We start from the raw sequence: 18,135 nt of genomic DNA, 5'->3' as shown, positions 1-18,135 counted from the left end.
CCCCATTGATTTTCTTTAGGAAAAAAATAATGAATTTAGAGGTGTTGGTTCAATGTGTGCCTAAAGTTGAACTTAAATTCTCTTGTTGAGCAGCCAGCTATCACCAAGCTCGATTGGCTTTTTGCCCCTATTTTTAGGTCTTCCCACCCTTTTGCTACAGGGACGGGTGTGCTCAAGATTAATAGCTGCCTAAGAATAGCTCGTTTGGTTTCGGGGAGGCAGGCTAAAGGTTCGCTTTGTCTGAAGGGGTTTTGCTAAACCATGATGCAGGAGGTACAGGGGTTGGTCTTTGCTGTTTTATGCTTAAGATTTTTCATTGTTCTTTCACTGTTCCCTTGTGGTACTTGTAAGGCCAATGGTGGGGTTTAATCTCATTTACTGGCCGAAAGAAATGTTTTGGTTTAATGGGTTTTTGGGGTTTTGTGGGTTTATTTGGCTGAAGTTGTTGGGCTCAAAAAGGTCGTGGTTTAGGATGCGGCATCTCCCAGTTGTAAGCTGGGTGCTTTATATAAGCTACTCTTTGTTAATCCAAGCACACCTTCCGGTACGCTTACCATGTTACGACTTGCCTCCTCTAGTTTAAGTAATCTTTGTTTATGAAAGTTGCTTTAGTTTTTTGTTGAGGAGGGTGACGGGCGGTGTGTACGCGTCCCAGAGCGTTGTTAAAACAGACACTCTTATCTGTTTTACTACTAAATTCACCTTCATGCAGTGTTTCATAGTGCAATTCGTATTTTTTATCATAAAAAATGTAGCCAATCTCTTCCTCAACATCTGCTACACCTTGACCTGACGTATTAGCGTTAAGGCTGTTGTGTCTACTATTGGACCTTCATAGGATAAAGTGTCGACGGCGGTATATAGGCTGATGATTTGCTAGTTGAGGTTGGGTGGAACGAGGGGTATCGATTATAGGACAGGCTCCTCTAGGTCGATATGGGACACCGTCAAGTCCTTTGAGTTTCAAGTTTTTCACTTGTAGTTCTCTGGCGGAAAGTATTGTATAAATAACTATCAATGTTCAGGGCTTAGCATAGTAGGGTATCTAATCCTAGTTTGTTTCTAAGCTTTCGTGTGGTCGCAAACTGGGGGCGTGGAGCCGAACCAAGCCGCTTCAGAGGGTCTGCCGGACTTCCCACAGACTCAGACCACTGCCGTGCCTGACATTTCGCCAACTCCACTTGTGGAGGTTCCACCCACAGCAGCGGTTCCAGGGGACTTGGTTTCAACGCCACCTAGGGTCACGCCACAGCCTCAGCAAGAATCGGGCAGCCCAACGGACCTGGGTACTGCTCCCCGGCAGTCTGGCAGAGTTTCCAAGCGCCCAACTTATTTAAAGGACTATGTTGTTGGACATGTAATACTGTTGGTCTAATGGAAGTATGTGAAATGTAACCGATATGCTTTTGTGCCTAATTGAACCAACGTGTAGTGCTGTATATAAGGAAACCATTACGATGGTAACTAACGCCTTATCTCGGTGGGGAGGGGTGTTATGTGCTGAAGTTCTCACCCTGGGCCAGCAGGGGGATACTGTGGATAAGTGTTCAAATAAGGGATCGAAAGTGATGTTCAGTGATTGGATAGTTTTAGAAAGTTGTAGCAATTATGTGTACTGGAGCTCTATATAAGCAGGCTGACTGAGCCCTTCAGCTCAGTTCCTGTTCTGACCTCTGAAAAAAGAAGAGCTGTTTGAAGAATCGCTGTGTCATCTGATATGTTCACCCACAACTTAACAGGGACAACATTTGCCTGCCTCCAGTCTGTAGGGACTTCACCTGCTCTCCAGGAATTCTCAAAAATTATAGACAGAGGCTCTGAGATTACATTCTCAAACCCCTTTAGTACCCTTGGGTACAGCTCATTAGACCCTGGAGCTTTTAATTTGTTTAACGTAGCTAGGTGTTCCTTTCCCACCACTTCTCCTATATTGGGCTGCAGTTCCCGCCTTTCATTGTTTTCTCCCCTCAGTGGACCTACCACTTGCTTGTTCTTCCCGCTGCTTTGAACATAGCCAAATAAACCTTTATTGCGTGGCAAGTCCCCCTCCCCCCTTGAGAAATAAATACACAGGACACGGTATTTAAGGTTAATGGGCGAAAACAGCCACAACTTTATTGATTGCAGGAATTGAGCGGTATTGGCTTAGGCCTATTGGCTATCAGCTGGAGAGGCGAAGAGAGGGCGGTCCTCGGGCGCGCCGGGCATAAATAGCCCAGGCCACACACACACACCCCCGACCAGCCCATTGGCTAGGCAGGGAGATGACACGCGTGAGGATTCCTTCATTCTTGCGGGGGCTGTGAGCCAGCCCCCGTGTGCATGGGGAGGGCGTGGGCCCGCAACCCCACCTCCTCTTCAGTTCGGAAGTGGCTTTATTATCTTTCACCTCTCTTGCAAGCCTGAGATCATTCTGAGCTTTAGCCCGCCTGACCTTTCCCCCTGTCACAGTTGGCTACTCATGTATACTCTTCCTTCACAATTCCCCTTTAAGCCCACAGTGTGAATTTGGCCTAGGTTAGCCCTCTTGGCCAGGATTCCAGCAATAAGTGGGTCCGGATCCACATCGAGAATAGCAAACAGCTGCTCTCTACCGTGTTCCGTGCTCTTCCAATGCCCACCTGCCTCAGCAGATGGAATGTCCATATTCAAATAGCATGAGAAACTGTTAGCCTGGTCATGGAATTTCCCACCACAGGAGAGGACAGTTGAACTGGCATGGTGGTTCTTCCTCCCTCTTTGTCATCTCCTTTGTCATCTAGAAGTCTCTGGAAATACACTTTAGAAGATTAAATGAGAATTCCTGGGACTAGAGGAATATAATTATTGGGGTATCTTCCTCTCTTTGGTGTCCATCCTTCTTCCTTTTGGTCCTTCTTATCACCCAAAAAGGTGACCACAACCGCTTCTGAGAAGAGAAAATCATGGCACATGGCAGTGGTGGCCTCCACAAATGGCTGGTTCTGCAGTTGACGAATCCTGTTATTTTGCTGGGGTTCCTCCTTCCCACCAGCTCATTTCCTGCTCCTGAGTATACGTCGTATGAAGTGATCACCCCAAGGCAGTTGGTGCTTTGGGGAGGGAAAGCCAAGAAGAATGAACTTTCCTATATCCTCAATGTATCAGGAAAGGACTACGTCATTCAGTTGAAGCCCAGGAAGCACGACTTCCTGGTCAAAAACCTCCCACTCTTCACATACAGTTCCCAGGGCAGACGGATCGAAAGTCATCCCTACATCCCTGTTGAATGCTACCACGAAGGGCATGTGGATGGCGTAGCCAATTCGCTTGTGGTTCTGAAGACCTGCTCTGGCTTGACAGGATTCCTAAGTATCAGAGACAGAAATTATGGCATAGAGCCTTTCCACGATTCTTCAACTTTTCAGCACCTTCTCTACCTGATCAACGAACCAAAGCCTTGTATGTGTGGAATGAGAGCTCCAGTTGCAAAGCGTCAGGCAGAAGAACTGAGGGCGGAAAGAGGGACCCGGCGTGACCCAAGGCACCCAAAATACATTGAGCTGTACATTGTTGTGGACGAGAAGCTGTTTCAGTTTGAAGGTGCCAATGAAACCAGGATGGCATACCTCATTTTGGACATAGTTAACTTAATGGGTGTGCACTTCCGGGAGCTGCACACAAGTATTGTCCTGATTGGACTGGAGATCTGGAACACAGGCAACCCTTTCGAGGTTACAAATGAGGTTGGGTTGCTTCTGAATAATTTCAACAGCTGGAGAGTGAACGGTCTTGCGAAGTGGATGAAGCACGACACAGCCCTGTTGCTCACTCACCAGGAGTTCGAGCACACCCTCGGGAAGTCATATGGTAATGCCATCTGCAGGCCAAGCTATTCTGCAGGGGTTTTGAGCTACTTGCAGAAGAATCCAATTCTCTTTTCAAGGGCCATGTCCCATGAGTTGGGTCATCACATGGGGCTTGAACACGACGAATCCAACTGTGTTTGTGGAGGATACAAAACCTGTGTCATGCATTCGTACAAGGCAGAAACGAACAAGTTCAGCAACTGCAGCATTCACACTTTTGCAGAACTTGTGCTGGAAGGGAACCTGGACTGCCTGAACAACAGGCCCCAAAAGATACCATCTATCAAGCATTGTGGCAATGGAGTGTTGGATAAGGGAGAAGAATGCGACTGCGGCGGCACGCAGAGGTGCAAGCAGAATCTTTGCTGCAACCCTGACTGCACCTTGAAGCCACCTGCACAATGCTCTTCTGGGCCATGTTGTAAAAACTGTCACTTCCTTCCAAGTGGAGACCTTTGTCGAATTCAGATCAATGAGTGTGACCTTCCTGAGTACTGTAGTGGGAAATCTGAGTGGTGCCCCAATGATGTGTACATGCAAGACGGGACGCCGTGCAGCAAATACGATTCCCATTGTTATGCCAAGCAGTGTTGGACTCACAACTACCTGTGCGCCAGGATCTTTGGCTATGGAGCCACAGCGGCTCCAGCATCCTGCTTTCAGTCTCGGAATAGTGTGGGGGATGCGTATGGCAACTGTGGCAGGGATTGGACAGGAAGTACTTTTGTGAAATGCCAGCCTCAAGACGTAAAGTGCGGGAGAGTTCAGTGTACCAACGTCAGAAACATACCTTCAATGCCACACTATGCCGTGACTCCCACTGAGTTGTCAGGCACTAGCGCTAGCTGCTGGAGCGTGGCCTACCATGGCGGGACAGATTTTGTGGATCTCGGAATGGTGCCTGATGGCACTCCATGTGGCCCTGGGAAACTCTGCAAGAACCATACGTGCATTTTCAGGAAGAAGGCAGTGTGTGATCCCAACAAAAAGTGCAATGACAGAGGTGTTTGTAACAACCTCAATAACTGCCACTGCAACAGTGGCTGGGCCCCTCCAAACTGCATGTTTTGGGGGTCTGGGGGAAGCATCGATGGTGGGTATCCAAGGCAGAACTGGAGCACAAAAGTCGTGAAACGAACTTTTGAAACAGTGATCCCTCTAGGAGTCCTGGTTCTTGCCGCTATCACTTTTATTGTGCCAAGGCTGTGGAAGCTACCAGAATGGTGTAGGCAATTCACCAGCTCACGGGTTGGAGGGAATCTGCAAGGCAGCAGCCTAGATGTTGACAAAGTTGATTCCTGTCGCGTTTGCAAAGTAAAGGAAGGATTGAACTCTACAGATTCCAAAGAGTAATGCTTGTGGACATTTCAAGGCATCCTTGGACCTCCTGTTAAGACATCGACTGCACTCCAAAGCATCTATAATAAAGCAGAGGTTGGTGGCAAGTGGACTCCAGTTCCCATCATCCCTGGCTGTTGACCATGCTGTGCCAGTGGCTGATGGGAACTGTAGTTCAGCCATATGTCGGGGCGGCGCACATGCTCCCTCATCCCAGAAATAAATTTCCCCTGTATATAGTCCTTATAATAGGAGCAATTGTAATACGGTCTTTGCTCTAATAAAATTTGCATTTTCCCCCAGTTGCAAAAGCCTTAAGAAGAATGCACTGAAATAGTTTAATGAAATCAAATGTTTCACTCCGTGCTGTGTAACCTAGCAGTAGTAAAACAGTTTGTCCTTGTTGGGTGACTAACTCAGAACTTCAAGGACCGTTAAGTATCATTTCACTAGCATTTAGGAACTGGGTTTGCACAATTAACCATGTGTACAAACTTGGCTTTCCCTCACTCGCCCTTTTCATCCAGGGTGAAACAGCAAAGACATAACAGGAGAAGAGTCCTGGCGAGTCAGGCCAATGGCCCATCAAGTCCAACATCATGTTCTTACAGTGGCCAAACAGAGGCATGTGGAAAACCCACAAGCAGGACCTGAGCACAAGATTCTCTTATTGCAATTTGATGGCCAGGGCTGAGGGCAGTTTTGGTTCAAAGCGGCTGGAGGACACCATGTTGGCCAAAACTGAGCTTAGGCTGAGCAAATGATGGAAGAGAGACATGCTTATATGGCCGCCCAAACTTGCCCAGGAGGGAGTCCCATTGCAGGGGTGGCACTTGCTTCCAAGTAAGCATGCAGAGATGTGCACAACTCGCAATGTATTCAAAGGGCCCCCTCCGTGTGTACAAGCGTACACACACACCACACACGATGGACTGGATAAGGTCTCTTTAACTTGGCAGGGCATGGGTGGGATCAGGTGGGGAGCCTGGTGGGCCAAGGTGGCTGGGCTGCCCACCTTCCCCTCTGGCAATACGTGGCAGTGAGGAGGGTGCCAAAGGAGTGGGAGGAGAGAGTTTCGGGTGCTCAGCCAGAGGGACTCCAAAAGCTCCCTTGCTCACAGCGCCGTGGAGCCCGCAGCGGACTTGGCCTCCACCTGGCGTCCAGCAGCGGGCAGCGTGCTTTCGTAGAACCTCTTCTGGGACCGCAGGAGCGGCGTCTGGGTCTCGCCGTCTTGGCAGGCCCTGCACTTCATGCAGCGGAACGTATGCTGGGTCCAGCAGTAAACAGCGCAGTTCAGGAGGCCCTGGGATGACGCTGTCAGGGCCTAGGAGAGAGATGGGGAGACGGGCAGGTCAGTGGCTGCAGCAGAACTGGAGAGCAGCAAAATTCCAGTTGAAGCAGCAGAATACGGTGGTGCCATTTCAATCAGCTCTTTCCCACCTCCTCAAGACCATGAGGACTACCACCTTAATTTACTTTTTAGGGGGGGAAGGAACACAACGCAGCACTAAACCCCTTGATCTGCATGCTGAAGGTCTTGGGTTCAATCCCTGACACCTCCAGGTAGGTCTGGGAGGGACCCTTGCCTGAAAGCCACTGGTCCAACTCCATGAAATACCGTATTTTTCGCTTTATAGGACACACCGGGCCATAGGACGCACTGGACCATAGGAGGGGGAGAACAGGAAAAAAAATATTCTCCCCCTCTCTGCTCAGCGCCCCTACAGCGAAGCTGCAGGATAAATGGAGCCCCTTCCATTTCTCCTCCCGCTTGGCTGAAGGGGCGCTGCGCAGCTCTTCCTCTCGGCTGAAGCCAGGAGAGTCCATTTCCTTCTCCATCCTGTTTTTTCTATTAAAAAAAAAAACCCACCTGCCCAAAAGCAAAAGTCGATCAGCATTGTGTAGCTCCTGAACATGCTCAGTAGACTTGCCAGGTTAGGAGCACCCCCGTCCCCATAGATTTCAGGGCCCAAACTTGAGACCTGGGGGGCGGAGGGGGTGCTGGTGATTATCTCTGCCCTCCCTCCCGCCACTGAGCCCTGAAGATGAAAAGAGGGGGGAGCAGAGGCGGGCAGGACCCTACAAGCCTAGGCAATAAGTTGTCGCCAGCTCACACAGGGCTGAAGCGAACAAGCTGTATGCAGAGTTGTCTTCATAAAAAATCATTTTTGAAAAAGGCACTCTCACCCAGCTGGAGATGACAGAAAACCTGTTCCTGTCTTCCCTGGGCTGTTTTAGCATTCCCCTACCCCAACATAACGGGACACAGGTGGCGCTGTGGGTTAAGCCACAGAGCCTGGGACTTGCCGATCAGAAGGTTGGCTGTTCGAATCCCCGCAACGGGGTGAGCTCCCATTGCTCGGTCCCTGCTCCTGCCAACCTAGCAGTTCAAAAGCACTTCAAAGTGTAAGCAGATAAATAGGTACCGCTCCGTGGAAAGGTAAATGGCGTTTCCGTGCGCTGCTCTGGTTTGCCAGAAGCAGCTTAGTCATGCTGGCCACATGACCCGGAAGCTGTACGCCGGCTCCTTTGGCCCATAAAGCGAGATGAGTGTCGCAACCCCAGAGTCGGTCATGGCTGGACCTAATGGTCAGAGGTCCCTTTACCTTTACTCCAACATATTTTCTGAACTTCTGCAAACTTTGAGTGATGCTTTCCTCTCTCTTGGAAGGTGGACGGTGCAATTGGCAGGTGGAGAATGAGTTTGCTATTAGTTTTTAGGATTCATTTTAATGTGGCTTTATTACCCCAGCTGCAGTCGGGGCAAGGGGCCCACCGTGCAGGGCTAGCCCATAGGTCCCATTGTCCACAGCGCTGGTCATATCAGTGGTGCCGTCAGGGGTTGACCTGAGGCTCACATTGTTTGTTTTATTTTTATTTATTTTCCTTGCATTGACAGCTTCCGTCATGGAGCCCAGAGGGATCCAAATGTGGCTCCCACGCAATCACTGTGGGATGTAATCCATGAGAGGCAGTCAAGTACAACATTCCTTGTAACGCTAGAGAAGACATGCGAGGGAATGTTTGGTCCAGCCAGTCAAAACTTCCTGTTCCTCCTGGCTGGAGCATCCTTCCTTTTGCATGTGATAGAAGGTGGGCGTGACCTTACCTGTCCAGGTAACAAAAGGACAAGTCACACAGCTCCCCTCTTTCTCTTTGACTTCCTTCATCGTTTGACCAGCTTCTAGCTAGGACTGCTCTGCTAGCTCTCAGCTAGCAGCAGCACTGGGATTATTCCCCCATATGGGGTAGATACATATTGGTAACTAAGTTTGCCTTCAGGGATCCAACTGTGAACTGATGTGAGTAAACTTGTTTTTATCATCTTTGAATAAGATTGTGGCATCTTTATTCTTTTTAAGAAGGATTCAAGGGAATTTACCAGGAACGTACAATTCAATCTGAGACAGGTTGAATTGTATAATAGTGAGAGGCTCACACGAGACTGCAACCAGTTATTTGCTGTGCATGAGAAGAGGAATGTAAACTCTGCTAAGGAAAGGAAATTGCTAGCGCAAGTTAGGAAGGATATTAATAAACAATATATCCTCTCCTGCCACCCTGAACATTCCCACAATCACTTGCTCAGGCATTGACAAGGCCCAGACCTGCTTGTTTTCAGCAAGGTAACAGGGCTGCTCGCATTTGAATTTGTATTTCTCAGAACCGTATTCAATTTAAAAATAAACAACAACTGCACATAAAACCATGCAATGAAAACCATATAAAAATGTTAAAATCAGAAATCGGATAACTGTTGTGGGGGCGGGGAATGCATTCTTAATTGCCTGCATAAGCCTGATGGAAAAGAAAAAAATTTCAGCGGGCATTGAAAACCTGGCACAAAAAGGCGCCTGCTAAATCTCTAGTGGCGCAGAGTTCCACAGGACTGGGCCAACAACACTAAAGTCTCTGCTTCTTGTTGTTGTCAAATTTTCGTCATAAACTCGGGGCACAAGCAAAGACTCTCCTGCAGGTGATCGAGGGTTCAGGCGATCTCTGAGTTACCCGGGACCTAAGTTGTTCAGGGCTTCAAAGATTAACACAATGCTTACCTCTAAAACACAAAATCCCATGTACGGCCTGGTGTGCTCCAAAGATGTCAGTCTGAAGATTCCAAGGATAAAGGCTGGAAAAATCAAAAGGGGAGGACTCAGTCACCAATAATATCACATCGCTGTAGCCCCAAAGTGACTTCAGTAAGGCACAGCTAGGTGTTTTTATTTCCCCAGCCAATTATTTGTTTTACTTATTAAACCTGCATCCTCTCAAAGAAATCCCAAAACTTCAAAACTTTAAAGCAGGCTTCCCCAACCTCAGCACTCCAGATGTTTTCAGACTACAATTCCCATCATCACCTGCCCCTAATTTTCCAGAATACTTTTTTTGTGGGTTATCGGGAGAAAAGGTAAGAAGGAACATTGTTTTATTTATTTCCTTTAAATTAACTTATCTGAGAGGGCAAGCCACAGATATATCTATATCTACTTATCCAGGGGTAACTCTCATGGACTTTCTAGACACGTAACAAGGCAGACTGTCAAAGGCAGGGCATTCCCCAGCTTTCCTTACCTGGACCCCAGCAGCAAAAAAATATCATGGGGTACAAAAACACTCTTTGCTCTACCATCTTAATCATCGCCCACTCCTGATCGCCCACGTAGCCGGTTGAATTCAGAAACCTCTTGTACAGCGCTCTGGCTTGGAGAAGCAAAACCTGCAGAAAAACCAAAACCAGTTATCAGAATCTACTACAGTCATAGCTCATGTTACGGATGCTTCAGGTTACATGTTTTCGGGTTACGGACTGCGGGAAACCCGGAAGTACCGGAACAGGTTACTTCTGGGTTTCGCCGCTCGCACATGTGCAGAAACGCTGAATTGCGCATGCACAGAAGCGCCAAATTGCGCCTGTGCAGACGTGGTGCTTCAGGATGTGAATGATGCGGGTTGCGGACGTGCCTCCATCACGAATTACGTCCGCAACCCGAGGTTCCACTGTAGTTCCACCTGATCGCGTTTAATGAGGAGGGCTTGGGCTCTAAGCCTCAGGCAGCAATGAAGCCCAGGATTAAATACACCCTGACTTCCTCAGAGGAAGGTGTTGCTAGAAATCTCACTAACATGAGCAATACACTCAATGTGTAAATAAAATAAAATTCAGCACAACCTCCTCTTATAATAGCAATGAAGTAGATGAAACAGGTAGCACTAAAAATACAGCAAAATCGCATCTGGCATGTGAGTTACATTTAGGGCTGGGCGATATATTGATACAGCATCCAAAACTGGTTTGAAGTCTATACTGTGATATCGGCGTCATAGTTTTAGACCTGGCAACATATCGCAAAACATGACGTGAAGCCAGCCAATGCCTCTACATAGCTCCAGCCTTATTTCAGACTACGTGATATATCGGTATATTGCTATGTTTAGCTGGTGATATATTGCGATGTTGAAAACCAGATATTGAACAGCCCCATATATGCAAAACCACATATACTTGATCCGCCCTCCTGTGACCCTCCTTACTTTCCTGAGCCAGCACGAGAGCAGACCTTACCCTCCAAGCAAGGCAGAGAGCTTTTAAGCACTTTGCTTTCCTTAATGGGCACGTCTCATTCAGCACACAAGCTCTGAGATGCCCTCACGAGATCTCATAGGGCCATTTAAGTTCCCGTGAAATCTCATGAGAGCCCAGTAGACAACGTGGGGTGCTTAAAAGCTCTTTCCACATCAGGAAAACACAGCACAAAATGAGCTTTTTACGCTCTCCACCTTGCATGCAATTAATTTGCAAGGTTTCAATTTGCAGGGTTGAAATTGTGGAAGTCAATTGCCCATAAGATGCAATTGCATTGTATTGCAAAAATGGTATCTCACACCGATACGCCCATCCAACATTGGCTCTTCCTAGTCTTCCAAATGCTAGAGAACGTTGGGGTCTCATCAGCATGTGGTGGGCATGTGGGAAAGTGGCTCAGTTCCAGGAAGAATTTGTTGAAATAAAAGCAAATACTGAACCAAACACGTCTAAATATCCAGAGCTGGCTCTGCTCAGCCTTTCTGCACGAGGTAGCACTAAGTTACAGTTCAAACTCCTGGTGGCCAGGCTCGTAATAATGAAATGCTGGAAGAATCTGGGGGGGGGGGGGGGCTGCTTCTTTGACAAACTGGTACAATGCAGTATGTTAAGCAGCACTTGTGGAAAAATTGACTAACAGAATAAAATTCACATATGGTTTAAAGCACAAAGACTCTTTTGCAATAGACAGGGACAGCTTTATTATGTACACAGCTAAAAATGAAAACAGAGGACTCCCTTCACATTATGAAATTGTTGGGTAAGCATAAACTGTATAGTTATGGGTTTGCAGGGAGCAAGGGTCTCCTAAAATTCCTGGGTGCCCGGTTCTCCCCACAGTTTCTGAAATTAGTAAATGAGGGGTTCGGTCAAATTATTTGGCAAGGCCTAAAAAATAAGTCAAGCCAGCTTCCTCAGGAGATTGGCGGAGAGAGGTGCCATTGAAGAACAAAAACAGGCGATGGCAGAAAAGGCGGGACATTCAGTTTCAGGCAAGAAAGGGGATAGACTCCAGCTGTGTGTTAGTTTGCAAAAAGCAACAGCAGAGCTGGGAGAGGGAGGCTGCCAGGATTACAGAGAGTGATGTCATCCCAGGAAAAAAAGATCTATGATTCCATGATTCTACTGTGGGGAGTTTGTGGGGAGTGTTGTCCCAAACTAGGGTTTCCCGAAGTCTCACCACCTGCGCTGCCTGCTCCCCCTTTCCATTTTAAGCCTGGTGGAATAGGCCCTACGGTCCCTCTGGGTTGCAACACCAATCTGTAGCTCAGTGATACTGGATAGTTTTAGAAAATTTACAGTTACGTTGTACTGGAGCTCTATATAAGCAGGCCGACTGAACCCTTCAGTTCAGTTCTGTTCTGGCCTGTGAATAAACAAGAGCTGTTTGAAGAATCGCTGTGTCGTCTGATATGTTCACCCATGACTTAACACTGGCGACGAAGGTGGGATCGATGGACATCAGAGCACAGCCAGATGCGGCCACCCTCTAAGCTGAATCACTGAGCTGAATCACTGAACGTCATTTTCGATCCCTTATTTGCATAACTATCTACAGTATCCCCCTGCTGGCCCAGGGTGAGAACTTCAGTAAAACTTCATGCCAAAGGTCCCAGGTTCAGTCCCCGACAGCATCTCCAGGCAGGGCTTGGGCGAGAACCCAGTCCAAAACCCCAGAGAGCTGCTGCCAGTCAGTGTAGGAAATATTGATCCAGATGGGCCAATGATCTGTACAAGGCAGCTTCCCATGTTCTGCCAGCTGATCCTAAGGGCCTCAAGGCTTGACTCTCCAGTCCAGCCAACTTGTCTCGTGCCTGAGTCTTTCCCATGGGTACTGCTTTGGGTCTTGATCTCTGCCTAGTTTTGATTCTATGCCCCTATCTCTGGCCCTTCTTGCTGTTCCAGAACCTGAATCCCTCCTCGAAATAAAATAAAAAAAATTCTTCCAGTAGCACGTTGTTGTTGTTTAGTCGTTTAGTTGTGTACGACTCTTCGTAACCCCCTGGACCAGAGCACGCCAGGCACTTCTGTCTTCCACTGCCTCCCGCAGTTTGGTCAAACTTATGCTGGTAGCTTCGAGAACACTGTCCAACCATCTCGTCCTCTGTCGTCCCCTTCTCCTTGTGTCCTCCATCTTTCCCAACATCAGGGTCTTTTCCAGGGAGTCTTCTCTTCTCATGAGGTGGCCAAAGTATTGGAGCCTCAGCTTCACGATCTGTCCTTCCAGTGAGCACTCAGGGCTGATTTCCTGAAGAATGGAGAGGTTTGATCTTCTTGCAGTCCATGGGACTCTCAAGAGTCTCCTCCAGCACCATAAGGTATGAGCTTTCGTGTGCATGCACACTTCTTCAGATACCTTATCTAAAGAAGTGTGCATGCACATGAAAGCTCATACCAATAACAAACCAACTGTTCCTAAGGTGTTACTGGAAGAAATTTTTTTATTTTGTTTCGACTACGGCAGACCAACACAGCTACCTATCTGTAACTGAATCCCTCCTGTTTTAGACCCCACCCTGGCTTCTAGAATACCTCCCTGCCCACACCTGAAATTCCAGATCACCTGGAGCCCAGCTCTGCTTTTCCTGAGGCCACCTTTTTTGCAATCAGCACCTATGTCTCTTACCAGGATAGCAATGAAGCTGGCCAGGAATGAGATGAAAAACACTCCGATGCCGTAAGAGAACATCACACTGCACGGATGTTGATGGGGACCGGTGATGAACTTGACTTCCGTGTGCATCAAGAGGCACCTGCCAGACAGAAAGGAGATAGAAGGTCCATAAATAGCAACACCCTAGAGGTCCTGGGCCCTAAGGAAGTCAGATTAGCCTCAACCAGAGCCAGGGCCTTTTCAACACTGGCTCCGGCCTGGTGGAACGCTCTGCCTCATGAGACCAGGGCCCTGAAGGATCTGATTTCTTTCTGCAGGGCCTGTAAGACAGAGTTGTTCTGCCTGGCCTTTGACTTGGAATCAACTTGATTCCCTCCCCCTCTTTCTTTTCTTTTCTCCTTCTGTGAGGGAACTCCTATTTGGGGACTTCCCTGGCTTTTTTCTGGCCCACGTAGGACCAGTCTGGATAGTTGGCCTTGGTGAAGATTTGACGTTTTCATCCCCAAAATGTTTCTGATTTGAGTTTCTACTGAAATGAGGCTGCATTTTAATGTTGTATTTTAATCTTGTTTTTAAGTTGTATTTTAATTAATTGTTTTTATACCTGGTGTTAGCCGCCCTGAGTCCGGTATTGGCTGGGGAGGGTGGGGTATAAATAAAAGTTATTATTATTATTATTATTTATTATTAGAAGGGGACCCTAGTCCCTGACAAAGCACAATATGGACTCACAGTCCAGTGGGACAGGCTGTAGAGGCTCACACAGGCAGGGCCAATCATTGTCAAAAGGAGGCACCCCAAGTAGCCTGGTCGCTGTAGCCCATGAGTGGATAACCTCGAGACTGGATTACTGCAACACGCTCAATGTCGGGCTGCCCTTGGAAGCTTCCGCTGGTGGCCAGAGTGCTGATGGGGCCCCTGGCTGACATCTCAAACTGGGCCAGGTTCAAGCTCCTTGTATTATTTTACAAAGCCCTGAATGACACAGGTCCAGGGCATCTCAGGGTCCAACTGAACACTTATATCCCAGCTTGATCACTGAGATCACTTGCAGGAACGTCGTAGTTGGCGAGGCTCATCTGAGATCGACACAGAAGCGAGCCTTTAGTGTCATTAGCCAGCTCCTGCGTAAGACTCTGCCAAGAGAGATTCAAACATTCACCTTTTATACTAATTCTCAAATGTTTACTGGAAACTTTTCTTTGCAGCCAGGCTTTTTTCCCCTTCTGTTAAAAAATGTATTTTTCTTTTTATTTATTTAAACATTTATTTATTTATTTATTTATTTATTTATTTATTTATTTATTTATAGACACACAAGAACAGAAGAACAACAAAATTGAATGAAAACTAAAATTAAACATACGCACAAAATTCAAATTTGGTTGTTTCATGCACATTCCGCGGGGAAAATATATGATTGGTGTTGTGGGGGTGGTAATAAGATATGTAAACAGAGATGTTTTGTTTATAAATATAAGTGAAATTTTCACTTAAAGCTGTAAGAGCTGGTGGAATGGTCTTCCTCAAGAGGTTGTGGACTCTCTTTCCTTGGAGGTTTTTAAACAGAGGTTGGATGGCCATCTGTCATGGCTGCTTTAGCCGAGATTCCTGCATTGTAGGGGGTTGGACTAAATGACCCTCAGGATCCCATTCTATGATTCTATGATTCCTAAGAGTCATTTGGACCTTGTAATCATTAATATACAAAATTAAAATTTGCAACGTATTTGAAAATGAAGCTTTTTTTGTTTGCTCTCTACTGTACCTTGATTTTTTAGTTATTTTTTTCAGCAGTAACTGCAGACCAGATTTAGCTATACCATAAATCCTTAGTTAATCCCTCTAAATACTTCTATTTTCTTGTGATAACCCTCCTGGCCTCTAACAATTAATACATATTCAATTCCATAGGGACGCAGGTGGCGCTGTGGGTTAAACCACAGAAAAAATAACAAAAAATACAAAAATACAAAAAAGTTTAAAGACACATAAAGTTCACAATACTTATTTTTCATTAACATATTTCCCCAACCTCCTCATACCTCCCTTTTTTGTATTCCAATTCAAATTGTTAGTTCAGCAAATCCTTAACAGTAATTTTTAACCTATTTCTGCACCTTTTTTTCCATATCACTCAAAACATTACAGCTGGAAACCACTTAGTTTCTATCCGACATCATTCTAACATTCATTAATTTTACAATATTTCTGTAAATAGTCCTTAAATTTCTTCCAATCTTCTTCCGCCGACTCTTCTCCCTGGTCACGGATTCTGCCAGTCATTTCTGCCAATCCCATGTAGTCAATCATCTTCATCTGCCATTCTTCCAGAGTGGGTAAATCCTGTCTTCCAGTACTTTGCGATAAGTATTCTTGCTGCTGTTGTAGCATACATAAAGAAAGTTCTATCCTTCTTTGGCACCAATTGGCCGACTATGCCCAGGAGAAAGGCCTCTGGTTTCTTCAGGAAGGTATATTTAAATACCTTTTTCAATTCATTATAAATCATTTCCCAGAAAGCCTTGATCTTAGGGCACGTCCACCAAAGGTGAAAGAATGTACCTTCATTTTCTTTGCATTTCCAACATTTATTGTCGGGCAAATGATAAATTTTTGCAAGCTTGACTGGGGTCATGTACCACCTGTATATCATTTTCATAATATTCTCTCTTAAGGCATTACATGCCGTAAATTTCATACCTGTGGTCCACAACTGTTCCCAGTCAGCAAACATAATGTTATGTCCAAGATCTTGTGCCCATTTAATCATAACAGATTTAACCGTCTCATCCTGAGTGTTCCATTTCAACAGCAAGGAGCCCAGAATAAAATTTAAGATATTAACTGATGTAAAGGAAAGGGGTGGATTTGCCCTGCCAGACTTTAAAGTTTATTATGAATCAGCAGCATTCTGCTGGTTGAAAGACTGGCTGCTTCTTGAGAACACAGACATTTTGGATTTAGAAGGTTTTAACAACGTTTTTGGGTGGCATGCATATTTGTGGTATGACAAGGTTAAAGCACATAAAGCATTTAATAACCATATTGTCAGGAAAGCATTGTTTAATGTTTGGATTAGATATACGGATTTATTTATTATGAATCAGCAGCATTCTGCTGGTTGAAAGACTGGCTGCTTCTTGAGAACACAGACATTTTGGATTTAGAAGGTTTTAACAACGTTTTTGGGTGGCATGCATATTTGTGGTATGACAAGGTTAAAGCACATAAAGCATTTAATAACCATATTGTCAGGAAAGCATTGTTTAATGTTTGGATTAGATATACGGATTTATTGGAAAATAAAACCCCAAGGTGGTTGTCACCAATGGAAGCGAAAGCTCAGAAAAAGCTCAATATGGAGGCCAAATGGCCGAAATATTGGGAAATTTTGGAACAAGGAGGAGATAGACTGAAACTGCAGAGTTTTGAGAAACTAAAAAAACAAAGTGCGAGATTGGCTTCATTATTATCAGATAATGGAGGCATATAATTTGGATAAGAAAATCGGCTTCCAGGTGGAAAAATCAAAATTGGAAACAGAACTGTTAGAACCTAAAACTAAGATTTTGTCAAAGATGTATAACTGTTAACCTAATTCAACCCACATTTTACCATCTTCCTCATAAGAATATGGGTGGGCTTTGTCAAAAGCCTTACTGAAATCAAGATACACTATGTCCACAGTATTCCCCCGATGCACCAAGCTTGTAACGCTATCAAAAGAAGAAATATGATTTGTCTGGCGTGACTTAGTTTTTGAGAAACCCATGCTGGGTCTTAGTAATCACAGCATCCTTTTCTAAATGCTCACAGGCTGACTGTTGAATTATCTGTTCTAGGACATTTCCTGGTATTGATGTCGCTGCTCACTTGTTGGTTGTTACCTGGGTCTTCTTTCCCCCTCTTTTGAAGATGGGGACCATTATGTACTGAAGTTCTCACCCTGGGCCAGCAGGGGGATACTGTAGATAGTTATGCAAATACGGGATCGAAAGTGACGTTCAGTGATTGGATAGTTTTAGAAAGTTGTAAGGTGGCCCTGATGCCCTCCACCCCTACCGAGGCAGTCATCCGGGTGCTGCGAGGCCTTTTTGCAACGCATGGGTGTCCCGATGTCCTCGTCTCCAAGAACGGACCGCAGTTCACCTCAGGCACTTTTGAGCGATACCTTTTGGGACTGGGCATCTGCCATGCCCTAACGGCACCATTTCATCCACCCAGCACCATCCAGAATGGTGCGCTTGGCAAAAGAGGCACTGGCAAGCCTGGACCAGGGAGACTGGCACGAGCGGATTGCTGAATACTTGTTCGTGCAACACATCACCCCTCATGCGGCCCCAGGGCGGAGTCCTGCCAAACTGCTTATGGGCCGCCGCCTCAGGTCTCCGCTCGACCGGCTTGGCTGCCCCCGGACTTTGCCGCGGCCAAACCTCCAGGCGGTGCCAACGCGCCACGGTCATTTGTTCCAGGAAACCAGGTCTTTGCCCGGAACTTTGTGGGGGACATTCCTTGGGTGCCAGCCACAGTAGTGGGAGTCACTGGACCTCGCTCGTACCAGGTGGCGCTCGAAGACGGACGTTTGTGGCGCTGGCACATAGACCAGCTTAGGCGCAGGGTTGGGGACTTGGGCACTACTGCAGTGCCCCCAGCTGCGCTCATGGCTCCGGAACAGACACTTACAGATGGTGAGGCTCCACCTACACCTCTCTTGCAAACTGGGGGCGTGGAGCCGAACCAAGCCGCTTCAGAGGGTCTGCCGGACTTCC

At 46.6% G+C, this 18,135-nt stretch overlaps 1 protein-coding gene and 1 long non-coding RNA gene across 2 annotated transcripts; one reads left to right on the top strand and one right to left on the bottom strand.

Moving 5' to 3' along the window:
* The first annotated feature begins 2,924 nt into the window (after positions 1-2,924).
* LOC128419980 (disintegrin and metalloproteinase domain-containing protein 21-like) lies at positions 2,925-5,467 on the top strand. Its single transcript, XM_053401317.1, has one exon. It carries the CDS (start codon positions 2,925-2,927, stop codon positions 5,178-5,180), a length of 2,256 nt encoding a protein of 751 aa, XP_053257292.1. The 3' UTR covers positions 5,181-5,467.
* A 945-nt stretch (positions 5,468-6,412) lies between these two features.
* Positions 6,413-9,876, bottom strand: LOC128419979 (uncharacterized). Its single transcript, XR_008331948.1, has 3 exons — positions 9,738-9,876; positions 9,221-9,294; positions 6,413-6,489 (listed from the first exon to the last, which is right to left on the bottom strand). It is a non-coding gene; the product is annotated as an uncharacterized LOC128419979 (long non-coding RNA).
* Positions 9,877-18,135: the final 8,259 nt, after the last annotated feature.

Source organism: Podarcis raffonei, chromosome 8 (genome assembly GCF_027172205.1).
Source record: "Podarcis raffonei isolate rPodRaf1 chromosome 8, rPodRaf1.pri, whole genome shotgun sequence".
NCBI lineage: Eukaryota > Metazoa > Chordata > Lepidosauria > Squamata > Lacertidae > Podarcis > Podarcis raffonei.
Note: the sequence above shows the minus strand (reverse complement) of the source record. Positions and strands in the feature narration are given on the sequence as shown.

What these genes read in the sequence shown, in the direction of transcription:
- LOC128419980 (XM_053401317.1), top strand. Translation starts at nt 2,925, where the DNA reads ATGGCACATGGCAGTGGTGGCCTCCACAAATGGCTGGTTCTGCAGTTG.